Source organism: Ranitomeya variabilis, chromosome 3 (genome assembly GCF_051348905.1).
Source record: "Ranitomeya variabilis isolate aRanVar5 chromosome 3, aRanVar5.hap1, whole genome shotgun sequence".
NCBI lineage: Eukaryota > Metazoa > Chordata > Amphibia > Anura > Dendrobatidae > Ranitomeya > Ranitomeya variabilis.
Window position 1 is genome coordinate 267,902,117 of NC_135234.1, and position 14,260 is coordinate 267,916,376.

General features: G+C 46.5%; 1 protein-coding gene across 8 annotated transcripts in view; it reads right to left on the reverse strand.

Annotated features, from left to right (window-relative positions):
* The window catches only part of DCAF6 (DDB1 and CUL4 associated factor 6), a 618,531-nt gene that overhangs the window by 157,775 nt on the left and 446,496 nt on the right, over positions 1–14,260 (reverse strand). For all 8 annotated transcript variants that reach the window (XM_077295474.1, XM_077295473.1, XM_077295472.1 and 5 more), the window contains one exon: positions 4,510–4,648. In XM_077295474.1, coding sequence (XP_077151589.1) covers positions 4,510–4,648 — 139 coding nt within the window. The remainder of the gene's footprint in view (positions 1–4,509; positions 4,649–14,260) is intronic.

A 14,260-nucleotide genomic window follows, 5' to 3' on the forward strand; every position in this document is an offset into this window, starting at 1 on the left:
ATCATGTCAATTTTTCTTGCGGAGATGCTCAGTCTCCACCAGATAAATAGCACCGTCCTATGTATAGGATGCGGTGATTCCGCATGTGTTCAATGAACACATGCGGAATCACCGCACATACAAAAGCCGGCAGTGCTTTGGACGGAGCAGATATCTGCTGCGTCCAAAGCGCTGCCTTTACGGAACGTGGAAACATACCCTCAAACTTGAGGCACAAACATGAGTTCTATTTGAGCTCCATGCAGTGTGTAAATGAAAAAAGTGTTGAGATGCATTTACACTACATGATTATCAATTGTGAACATTCATTTCACTAAAAAAAAAAAAAAACAAACAACAAAAAAAACCCAGAAAGGCTCAGAAAGAGGTATTTGACTGTAGTGCAGATTTTCCTGGAATAGCTTGTAGGCAGCATTTGCAGAGCTCCTTAAAGGCCAGAACATCACAAGAACCTTAAGGGTGCGTGTCCACGGTCCGAATTGTCAGCGTTTTGGACGGAGCGGAAAACCGGCTCCGCCCAAAGCCCGCCCCCTTCTGTACACGCGGTGATCCTGGAGTGTTCATTGAACACATCTGGAATTGCCGCACCCCATACATAGGACCATGTGATTTACCTTGCGGCGACGGAGCATCGCTGCATGGTAAACAGACATGCTGCGTTCTAAAAAGACGCATGTTTGTAAATGCAGGGCCGCCGGATGCGTGTTCGCACGCATAGTGGAGACGGGATTTCATAAAAGCCCCTCCACTATGCTGTAACATCTGGACGCTGTGGGTTGAACGCTGCGGTTGTACGCAGCGTTCGATCTGCAGCTAATCTGGATGTAATCCGGCCCATGGACACATACCCCAAAAGTGAGCAGTTTTTTGCAAATTACTATTTTGACTATTTTGACCCCATGCGTGTCTTCCCCCCCCCAAAAAAAAAAAAAAAAAGCATGGAGCTGATGTTTCAGAGAAAAAATGTACCACTTTAGTGCTCAGATTGTGCTTCAGGAGACATAAAATCCATAGATTTTTCAGTCAGTTCTTCTCGCTACAACATTGCCATACATACGGATGCTACCTGCAGTTCAGGCACACTGTGGGGCTCAGAAGGGGGACAGAGGGGAATGGTTTTGAAATTGGGAGCTCAGATTTTACTGGATCATTTTTTGGGTGCCATGTCAATTTCCCATTTCCTTTAATCCAGTAATGCTGGGTTTAGGTTAGTTTCACACTAGCGTTCGGAAGGGCTGCATACCTATTCCATGAAGCCCGCCCAATGCCACGCCTCTTCCTTCTGCTCCGCCTAAGTTGCTACAGAAATGCCAAATATGTGGACACTAAATGCGGTTTAGGCACATTGTGTGAGGACAAGTCGCACACAAAGAGGACCACAAGCCCCCCATGTGGCAGCCCCTCCACCGCAAGCCAGGCCTTTAATTTAACTGGTAACTGACTTTACCTTCTGTTTATAACCTTTGTCCCACAAATATTGTATTTGCATATCTGACCATTATATATGTGTAACCAGTGTGCATATAGTATATTGTCTAGTGTGCCCTTAAGGGAATTAATTATACAGCTTAACCTTGGCTGCTCTTTTATCTCGATCCACAATTGCACACATCTGTTTCTATGCCTAATTTCGCACACTACTGGGGCTCGTTTCTGGCCCGATATAACCCTGTTAATGGGACCAGGCATATATCAATTGAGGAACAGGAGGCAGTCCTACTAGGCTGATAAGGTTCTATTGCTAGTGAAAGGGGCCTCTCAGCCTGTCAGGCCCATCAGCCTGTGTGTAACGCCCCCGGAAGAAGCTAAGGGCGAAACGCGCGTCGGGGCGACAGGGGAACGCCGAATCACCCGATACCGAGGATCTGCAGCCTTTATTCACTTACAAACTACAGCGGTGAGATAACCTATACTTTGCACTTTAGTCTTTGTAATTCCTGTATTCTGCATGTCCTGAGAGCATACTATGTATTCCCCATAGGGGCACAGTGGATCACTATATGCACAAATGACATGCATCAGGTTGAGCTGGCTATACAATATATTTTATTTAGGTTATTAAAATTGTTGTGTATCTTTCGCTTTCACTAAATGTGGCAATGAATATTATGGCAATGCATATTCCTTTTTAGGGTATTTTCGGCCCCTTGGGTATCTTTGTGTAATATAAGTTCTGTAACCTTGTTTTATTTCTTGTTAATAATAAATAGTCTTTTTAGTGATAATTTTATGGTTCTCTTCTTTGGACTCAGTGGTTAATACCACTGGTTTTCCATGTTGTTGTTTTGTATATTTTGAAGTGCCATATGGTAATATTGGACATATTATTGAAAAAGATATGTGTGAGCGTGGTGCAACGTCAGTGACTGCGTGGGCACCTTCTCTCAATCCTATTGATCAGTGGGCCCATGTGGACAGTGGGGTCTCTTGTGTAAAACTGTGACAAGCTGACCTATCGTGTCCCCAGGGGGTGCGGAATGTCACGTTGGTACAAGTGGGGAGACCTCACCACGTGATCCCGCTGATGTAATATTGAAGACAGGTGGGGTGGCGAGGTGTGGATCCTTCACATTCATCACAGGAACATTTTACATACATCTTCTAACGAATTTATCCTGTGCTGTACGCTAAGCACTTACTTTGGAGTTTCCATCAAAATCTTTGAATGAAATTATTCAGATGATACCCCAGAGAGATCCATTCACTATAATGAGGCAGCAGCATTACTCTGGACTCAGTCTGGCCTCTGTCTAGCAGTGAGAGGTACATAAAATGGTGGCCAACCAAGCTTGTTTGCATACTTAATATGGACACAGTTCGATCATAAGCCAGACAGCGCTTACAGTGCCTCCATCTGCCTCATTATAAGGAATCTTCCGCCGGAGGTTCCATCTTAATCACATAATTCCGAGATTTACACGGAAACCCGATGTAAGCACTTAGCATAGAGAAAAGTATAAATATAAGTCGAGCTTTACTGCAATCTTTGGGAGGCAGAATGAACAAACCAACAGCAGGTGAAGCATTGGTTTTATTTAATTTTTATGCCGTTCCTTGTGCGGTATGAGTGATTGGACTGCTTTATTCTTCATGGTGGTGCGATAACAGTGATACCAGATTACAATATTTTTTTTAATGTTTGGCTGCTCTTTCACACTAAAAGACGTTTTAGAAAAAAATGTTTACATCGCCATATTTTCAGAATTATATTTTTTCTTTATTTCTGCCAGCAGAGTCATGTGAGGGCTTGTTTTTTGTGGAACAAGTTGATGTTTTTATTGCTAACATTGTCAGGCACATAAAAATTTTTGATTGCTTTCTATACCGATTTTTGGGGAGGCAGAATAAACAAAATCCAGCAATTCTTTGAGTCAGTACAATTACATTTACATCTTTTTTTGTTTTGCATCTTTCACACAATAAAAACTATTTTATAGACAAAAAAATTGTTTCTACATAGCTATATTCTTAGAGCTATAGCTTTTTTAGTACTCTGCTGACAGAGCTGTATGGCGGCTTGTTTTTTTGCAGAACAAGATGACATTTTCAACTATTTTAATTTACATTTGACTTTTATTGCATTATAATTAATTTTTTTGGCTGTATGATTACATACCCATAGTGTTTTGCCATGTTTATTTATTTTGTTTAATGGTATTGATTGAAAGTATTAACTACTGTTACAGTTTTATTAATCAGGTTGTTCCCGACATGTTTATGCCAAATATACTATACTTACATAAAGTACTTTTTTGTTTTTACATAAATAAATGTATTTGTGGATATAACATTTTTTCTTTTTTAAATATTTAATTATTTTTCTTTTAAATATTTACATTTTTTCTTTATTTATTTTAACCTTTTTAGCTTTTTTTTAGTCCCTCTATGAATCTTGAACTTTTAGGACTCTGATAACGGTTATAATGCATTGAAATGAACTAGCACTGCATTGGCATTACACCTGTCAATGTTAAACTGACAGAATGCCTTTTAGACCATGTTCTTGGTATGGTTTAACAGGCCACCATAGTTGAAAGACCCAGATGTCATCATGTGACATCGGGTTGCCATGAATGCCATCGGGCCCTCGCGATGATGTTGCGGGGGTACCGATCAGAAGGGAGAAGGGGTCTGCTAGATGGGATACCGATTGCAGCATTTAGAAGGTTAAACAGCCAAGACTAGGCGATCACTTAAGCCGAGCTCCTGGCAGCAACTGTGCAGGGACAGCTCCTGTTCCCTGCACAATCGTCATGACATATCTGTACGTCATTGGTCAGGAACCCCTTCCCGACCATGATAGGTAGGTCATGAAGAGATTAAAAAACAGTAACTGCAAGCAACAAGCAAATTGTAATGAGTTAAAATCAAAGATTGAACATGGATTTTAATCACTAGACAAATTTATCTTAAACATATCTGGTTGTCTGAAAATTTGGATCAAAATGCAATTATATTAAGTGAGTCACACTGCAAAAAATTCACTAAAATTGTATTTTGCTGTCTTACCATAGTCCGCGAGTTCCTGTGACCCTTGTACACAAGTTTTGATGGAGGCTGAAGTATATTTTGCATGTCTAATTCTTCCAACTCCTTTCTTTCTTTTCTTCTTCTAAAAAGCTCTTGGATACGAGCTGCTGCAGATCTCCTGAAATGCAGATTAAGATTTTATACATAAAGAGAAATTAAGAAATAGTTTACTATTCATCTAAAGTTATGAGAAAAGCAATTCTTTTTATTTTTTTTATACATAAAAAAAACATGTGGTGCATGCGTGTTGCAAACCCACAGCATGTCAAATTTTCTTGCGGGTTTTATGCGTGGGATTTTCCCCACAGACAACTCCACAACTCTAGAACATTTCAACGGATCCCACGGATTCTGGGAATGTTTTCTTGTGACATAAAAGTGCTTCTCACAAAATTAGAATATCATCAAAAAGTTAATTTATTTCAGTTCTTCAGTACAAAAAGTGAAACTCATTATATAGAGTCATTACAAACCTATTGATCTATTTCAAGTGTTTATTTCTGTTAATGTTGATGATTAGGACTTACAGCCAATGAAAACCCAAAAGTCATTATCTCAGTAAATTTAAAAAATTAACAGAAAACACCTGCAAAGGTTTAAAAAGGTCCGTTAACATGTTTCAGTAGGCTCCACAATCAGGGTCGGACTGGCCTGGCGGGGTATCGGGGAACGAGAGGAGAAAAAGAAGAAGAAAAAAAAATCTGCGGTTTTTAGGGGCGTGGGCCCTTTAAAAGCACAGACAGAGAAAGTGCAGGGCGCACGCACGCAGCGGTCATTACCTGAACCGCTGCGGTGTGCGCCCCTATCCTATCTGACAAGTGTGCACCCATCGTCAACGGCGTATGATGTCAGTGTAATGCGCCGCATGCGACAGGCGCACATCAGCCGCCGGCCTCTGCTATGTCAGCGGCCATTTTACTATGTGCGCGCCGACCTGCAGAGAGGAGGAAGATAATGGCTTCTAGCGCTGGGAGCGCAGGAATCTTTTTTGTCTCCGTCTCTCTCAGTGTCTGTCTCTCGGTATCTATCTCTCTGTCTGTCTTTGTCTCTGGCTGTCTGTCCGTCTCTCTGTCTCCGGGAAAAAAGGACCAGGATGGACATAACGGTGGTGGTAGGATGGATATATGGGGAGCATGAAAAAACGTCCAGGATGGACATAAGGGGGGGGCGGCAGGAAAAAAGGACCAGGACGGATACGGGGGGGGGGGGGGGGGGGGGTGGGGGGTGCAGAATGGATATATGGGGGGCAGGAAAAAAGGACCAGGATGGATATAATTGGGGTGGCAGGATGGATATATAGGGGCAAGAAAAAAGGACCAGGATGGATATAAGGGAGTGGCAGGATGGATATATGGGTGCAGGACAAAGGACTAGGATGAATATAAGGGGGTGGCAGGATGGATATATGGGTGCAGGACAAAGGACTAGGATGGATATAAGGGGGGCGGCAGGATGGATATATGGGTGCAGGACAAAGGACTAGGATGGATATAAGGGGGGCGGCAGGATGGATATATGGGTGCAGGACAAAGGACTAGGATAGATACATATGGGCGACCAGGATGGATATATGGTAGAGCCAGCATGCTTATATATGGGGGCACCAGGATTGATATATGGGGGGCCAGGACAAGGGAAAAGAATGCATATATATGAGGGGCCAGGATGCAGATATATGGTGGAGCCAGCATGCATATATATGGGGAGCCAGGATGGATATATGGTAGAGCCAAGATGCATCTATATATATGAGGCATCGTGATTACTCGCTAATCCCGCCTCTGCACAGTAGCTCCGCCCCCCACATCACCACACACAATCCCGCCCCCCACCACATCACCACACACAATCCCGTCCCCATCACATCACCACACACAATCCCGTCCCCATCACATTACCACACACAATCCCGCCCCCCATCACATTACCACACACAATCCCGCCCCCCACATTACCACACACAATCCCGCCCCCCCACCACATTACCACACACAATCCCGCCCCCCACATCACCACACACAATCCCGCCCCCACTACATCACCACATACAAATCGCGCCCCCCACCACATTACCACACACAATCCTGCCCCCTACCACATCACCACACACAATCCCGCCCCCCCACATCACCACACACAATCCCGCCCCCATCACATTACCACACACAATCCCGCCCCCCCACCACATTACCACACACAATATTATTACCCCCCACCACAATCCCGCCCCCCCCACCACATTACCACACAATCCCGCCCCCCACATTACCACACAATCCCACCCCCCACCACATCACCACACACAATCCCGCCCCCACTACCACACACAATCCCGCCCCCCACCACACACAATCCCATCCCCCACCACATCACCACACACAATCCCGCCCCCACCACATCACCACACACAATCCTGCCTCCCACATTACCACATACAATCCTGTCCCCCACCACATCACCACACACAATCCCGCCCCCACCACATCACCACACACAATCCCGCCTCCCACATTACCACACACAATCACGCCCCCCACCACATCACCACACACAATCCCGCCCCCCACATCACCACACACAATCCCGCCCCCCCACATCACCACACACAATCCCGCCCCCCCACATCACCACACACAATCCCACCCTCATCACATTACCACACACAATCCCGCCCCCCCCACCATATTACCACACAATCCCGCCCCTCCACCACATTACCACACAATCCTGCCCCCCACCACATTACCACACAATCCCGCCCCCCATCACCACACACAATCCCGCCCCCCCACATCACCACACACAATCCCGCCCCCCCACATCACCACATAATCCCGCCCCCAACACATCACCACACATAATCCCACCCTCCACCACATCACCACACATAATCCCACCCCCCACCACATCACCACACATAATCCCACCACATCACCACACATAATCCCACCCCCAACCACATCACCACACATAATCCCGCCCCCCACATTACCACACATAATCCCGCCCCCCACATCACTACACAATCCCGCCCCCCCACATTACCACACATAATCCCGCCCCCAAACCAAATATAATCCCGCCCCCTCAACACATCACCAAACATAATCCCACCTTCCCACCCCATTACCACACATAATCCCGCCCCCACCACACATAATCCCACCACATCACCACACATAATCCCGCCCCCACCACACATAATCCCGCCCCCCACATCACTACACATAATCCCGCCCCCCACATTACTACATAATCCCGCCCCCCACATTACCACATAATCCCGCCCCCCACCACATTACCACACATAATCCCAACCCCCCACATCACCAGACATAATCCCGCCCCAACACATCACCACACATAATCCCGCCCCCCACCACATATAATCCCGCCCCCCCACATCACCACACATAATCCCGCCCCCCCACACATAATTCCTCCCCCCCACATCACCACACATAATCCCACCCCCACCACATCACCACACATAATCCCCCCTACCACACATAATCCCACCCCCCACCACACATAATCCCGCCCATCCACCACATCACCACACATAATCCCGCCCCCCATTACTACAGATAATCCCGCCCCCCACCACATTACCACACATAATCCCGCCCCCCACATTACCACACATAATCCCGCCCCCCACCACATCACCACACATAATCCCGCCCCCACCACATCACCACACATAATCCCGCCCCCACCACATCACCACACATAATCCCGCCCCCACATCACCACACATATTCCCGCCCCCCACCACATAATCCCGCCCCCACCACATCACCACACATAATCCCGCCCCCCACCACATCACCACACATAATCCCGCCCCCCCACCACATCACCACATATAATCCCGCCCCCACATAACCACACATAATCCCGCCCCCCACATCACCACAATCCCCCCCCACATCACCACACATAATCCCGCCCCCCCACATCACCACACATAATCCCGCCCCACCACATCACCACACATAATTCCGTCCCCCACCACATCACCACACATAATCCCGCCCCCCATCACATCACCACACATAATCTCGCCCCCACATCACCACACATAATCCCGCCTGTTATGACCCCAATGGCAGAGGGTCTCAGGAAATAATACCAAGTCTGCAAACACAAAAAACCAGCTCATAGGGCAGTGGTAACTGGGCTGACCATATATCTAATCCTAGCACCACAAATAGAAGCAGCCGGGGAACGTGCCTACGTTGGTTCTAGACGTCTCGCGCCAGCAGGAGAACTAACTAACCCTAGAAGGGAAAAGAAAGACCTTTCTTGCCTCCAGAGAAAAGACCCCAAAAGTTGGATACAAGCCCCCAACAAATAATAACGGTGAGGTAAGAGGAAAAGACAAACATAAGCATGAGCTAGGTATTTAGCAAAGAGAGGCCCACTAGCTAATAGCAGAATATAGTAAGATGACTTATATGGTCAGCAAAAACCCTATTAAAATATCCACGCTGGATATTCAAGAACCCCCGAACCGACTAACGGCCGGGGGGAGAACACCAGCCCCCTAGAGCTTCCAGCAAGGTCAGAAATCACATTTAGTACAAGCTGGACAAAAATAGGAGCAAAGCAAATAACTCAAAAAACAAAGAAGCAAGACTTAGCTTAATATTGCAAGAGCCAGGACCAGCAGACAGGAGCAACAGAAGGATCTGATTACAATGATGCCAGGCACTGGACTAAGGATCCAGGAAGTTAATATAGCGACACCCCTGGACTAACGACCCAGGTGAGTTCCAAACTGAAGAAAGACAATCCCAGAGTCATACCACTAGTGACCACAAGAGGGAGCCAAAAAGTCAATTCACAACAGTACCCCCCCCTTAAGGAGGGGTCACCGAACCCTCACCAAGACCACCAGGGCGATCAGGATGAGCAGCGTGAAAGGCACGAACTAAATCGGCCGCATGCACATCAGAGGCAACCACCCAGGAATTATCCTCCTGACCATAGCCCTTCCACTTGACCAGATACTGAAGCCTCCGCCTGGAGAGACGAGAATCCAAGATCTTCTCCACCACGTACTCCAACTCGCCCTCAACCAACACCGGAGCAGGAGGCTCAACAGAAGGAACCACAGGTACAACGTACCGCCGCAACAAAGACCTATGGAACACGTTGTGAATGGCAAACGACACCGGAAGATCCAAGCGAAAGGACACAGGATTAAGGATTTCCAATATCTTGTAAGGACCGATGAAGCGAGGCTTAAATTTAGGAGAGGAGACCTTCATAGGAACAAATCGAGAAGACAGCCATACCAAATCCCCAACACGAAGTCGGGGACCCACACCGCGGCGGCGGTTGGCAAAACGCTGAGCCTTCTCTTGTGACAACTTTAAGTTGTCCACCACATGATTCCAGATCTGCTGCAACCTATCCACCACAGAATCTACCCCAGGACAGTCAGAAGGCTCCACATGTCCCGAGGAAAAACGAGGATGGAAACCAGAGTTGCAGAAAAATGGCGAAACCAATGTAGCGGAACTAGCCCGATTATTAAGGGCAAACTCAGCCAATGGCAAGAAGGTCACCCAATCATCCTGATCCGCAGAAACAAAACACCTCAAATAAGCCTCCAGAGTCTGATTAGTTCGCTCCGTTTGTCCATTAGTCTGAGGATGAAAGGCAGACGAAAACGACAACTCAATGCCCATCCTAGCACAAAAGGATCGCCAGAACCTGGAAACAAACTGGGATCCTCTGTCAGACACAATATTCTCAGGAATGCCGTGTAAACGAACCACATTCTGAAAGAACACAGGAACCAGATCGGAAGAGGAAGGCAGCTTAGGCAAAGGTACCAAATGGACCATCTTAGAAAAGCGATCACATACCACCCAGATGACAGACATGCCCTGAGACACCGGGAGATCTGAAATGAAATCCATGGAAATGTGTGTCCAAGGCCTCTTCGGGACAGGCAAGGGCAAGAGCAACCCGCTGGCACGCGAACAGCAAGGCTTAGCTCGAGCACAAGTCCCACAGGACTGCACAAACGACCGCACATCCCGTGACAAGGAAGGCCACCAAAAGGACCTAGCCACCAGATCTCTGGTGCCAAAAATTCCCGGATGCCCTGCCAACACTGAGGAATGAACCTCGGAAATGACTCTGCTGGTCCACTTATCAGGAACAAACAGTCTGTCAGGTGGACAAGAGTCAGGTCTACCAGCCTGAAATCTCTGCAACACACGTCGCAAATCTGGAGAAATGGCTGACAAGATAACTCCCTCTTTAAGAATACCAACAGATTCTGCGACTCCCGGAGAGTCAGGCACAAAGCTCCTTGAAAGAGCATCAGCCTTCACATTCTTTGAACCTGGTAAATACGAGACCACAAAGTCAAAACGGGAGAAAAATAATGACCAGCGGGCCTGTCTAGGATTCAGGCGTTTAGCAGACTCGAGATACATCAAATTTTTGTGATCAGTCAAGACCACCACACGATGCTTAGCACCCTCGAGCCAATGACGCCACTCCTCAAATGCCCACTTCATGGCCAACAACTCCCGATTGCCAACATCATAATTCCGCTCAGCAGGCGAAAACTTCCGCGAGAAAAAGGCACAAGGTCTCATCACAGAGCAACCAGGGCCTCTCTGCGACAAAACGGCCCCTGCACCAATCTCAGAAGCATCCACTTCAACCTGAAAGGGAAGTGAGACATCAGGCTGGCACAAAACAGGCGCCGAAGTAAACCGGCGCTTCAACTCCTGGAAAGCCTCCACGGCTGCAGGAGCCCAGTTAGCAACATCAGAACCTTTCTTGGTCATATCCGTCAAAGGTTTAGCAATGCTAGAAAAATTAGCAATAAAACGACGGTAGAAGTTAGCAAAACCCAAGAACTTCTGAAGACTCTTAACTGACGTGGGTTGAGTCCAATCATGAATAGCACGGACCTTGACTGGGTCCATCTCCACTGCAGAAGGGGAAAAAATAAACCCCAAAAAGGGAACCTTCTGTACTCCAAAGAGACACTTTGAGCCCTTAACAAATAAAGCATTCTCACGCAAAACCTGAAACACCATCCTGACCTGCTCTACATGCGAGTCCCAGTCATCAGAAAAAAACAGAATATCATCCAGATAAACGATCATAAATCTATCCAGATACTTCCGGAAAATATCATGCATAAAGGACTGAAACACTGAAGGAGCATTAGAGAGCCCAAAAGGCATCACCAAGTACTCAAAATGACCTTCGGGCGTATTAAACGCAGTTTTCCATTCATCTCCTCGCTTAATGCGCACAAGGTTGTACGCACCACGAAGATCTATCTTGGTGAACCACTTGGCACCTTTAATTCGGGCAAACAAGTCTGACAACAGAGGCAAAGGATACTGAAATTTAACAGTGATTTTATTCAAAAGCCGATAGTCAATACAAGGTCTCAAAGATCCGTCCTTCTTGGCCACAAAAAAGAATCCCGCACCAAGAGGGGAAGAGGAAGGACGGATATGCCCCTTCTCCAGAGATTCCTTGATATACGAACGCATGGCGGTATGCTCAGGTACAGACAGATTAAATAGTCTTCCCTTAGGAAATTTGCTACCTGGGATCAAATCTATGGCACAGTCACAGTCCCTATGAGGAGGCAGAACACTGGACCTGGACTCGCTGAACACATCCTGATAATCAGACAAATACTCAGGAACTTCCGAAGGAGTAGAGGAAGCAATAGACACCGGCGGGGAATCACCATGAATTCCCTGACAGCCCCAACTTGACACAGACATTGCCTTCCAATCTAAGACTGGATTATGAGTCTGTAACCATGGCAAACCCAAAACGACCAAATCATGCATTTTATGCAGAACAAGAAAACGAATCACCTCCCGATGTTCAGGAGTCATGCACATGGTTACCTGTGTCCAAAACTGCGGTTTATTTTCCGCCAATGGCGTAGCATCAATCCCCCTCAGAGGGATAGGATTAACCAACGGCTCAAGAACAAAACCACAGCGCTTGGCAAATGACAGATCCATAAGACTCAGGGCAGCACCTGAATCCACAAACGCCATAACAGGGTAAGAGGACAATGAGCAAATTAAAGTTACAGACAAAATAAATTTAGGTTGCAAATTACCAATGGCGACAGGACTAACAACCCTTGTTAGGCGTTTAGAGCATGCTGATATAACATGTGTAGAATCACCACAGTAAAAACACAACCCATTCTGACGTCTATGATTTTTCCGCTCATTTCTGGTCTGAATTCTATCACATTGCATCAAATCAGGTGTTTGTTTAGACAACACCACCAGAGGATTAGCTGTTTTGCGCTCCCGCAAACGCCGGTCAATTTGAATAGCCAGCGCCATGGAATCATTCAGACTTGTAGGAATGGAGAAACCCACCATCACAATCTTAATGGCTTCAGAAAGGCCATTTCTGAAGTTTGCGGCCAGAGCACACTCATTCCACTGAGTAAGCACGGACCATTTCCGAAATTTTTGGCAATACACTTCAGCTTCATCCTGGCCCTGAGAAATAGCCAGCAAGGCTTTTTCTGCCTGAACCTCAAGATTGGGTTCCTCGTAAAGCAATCCGAGCGCCAGAAAAAACGCATCAATATTTGCCAATGCCGGATCTCCTGGCGCTAGCGAGAAAGCCCAGTCCTGAGGGTCGCCCTGTAAAAAAGAGATAACAATTTTAACTTGCTGAGCTGAGTCTCCAGACGAACGGGGTCTCAGAGATAGAAACAATTTACAATTATCCCTGAAATTCCTAAACTTAAATCGGTCTCCAGAAAACAGTTCAGGAATAGGTATTTTAGGTTCAGATATAGGACTACTGGTAACAAAATCTTGTATGCCTTGCACACGAGCAGCAAGCTGGTCCACACTTGTAATCAAGGTCTGGATATTCATGTCTGCAGCAAGCTCAAGCCACTCAGAGGTAAAGGGGAGGAAGAGAGGAAAAAAAAAAAAAAAAACTCAGAATTTCCTTTCTTATTATCCCACTTCTGCAATGCATTAAACATTCAATGTTGGCCTGGCATACTGTTATGACCCCAATGGCAGAGGGTCTCAGGAAATAATACCAAGTCTGCAAACACAAAAAACCAGCTCATAGGGCAGTGGTAACTGGGCTGACCATATATCTAATCCTAGCACCACAAATAGAAGCAGCCGGGGAACGTGCCTACGTTGGTTCTAGACGTCTCGCGCCAGCAGGAGAACTAACTAACCCTAGAAGGGAAAAGAAAGACCTTTCTTGCCTCCAGAGAAAAGACCCCAAAAGTTGGATACAAGCCCCCAACAAATAATAACGGTGAGGTAAGAGGAAAAGACAAACATAAGCATGAGCTAGGTATTTAGCAAAGAGAGGCCCACTAGCTAATAGCAGAATATAGTAAGATGACTTATATGGTCAGCAAAAACCCTATTAAAATATCCACGCTGGATATTCAAGAACCCCCGAACCGACTAACGGCCGGGGGGAGAACACCAGCCCCCTAGAGCTTCCAGCAAGGTCAGAAATCACATTTAGTACAAGCTGGACAAAAATAGGAGCAAAGCAAATAACTCAAAAAACAAAGAAGCAAGACTTAGCTTAATATTGCAAGAGCCAGGACCAGCAGACAGGAGCAACAGAAGGATCTGATTACAATGATGCCAGGCACTGGACTAAGGATCCAGGAAGTTAATATAGCGACACCCCTGGACTAACGACCCAGGTGAGT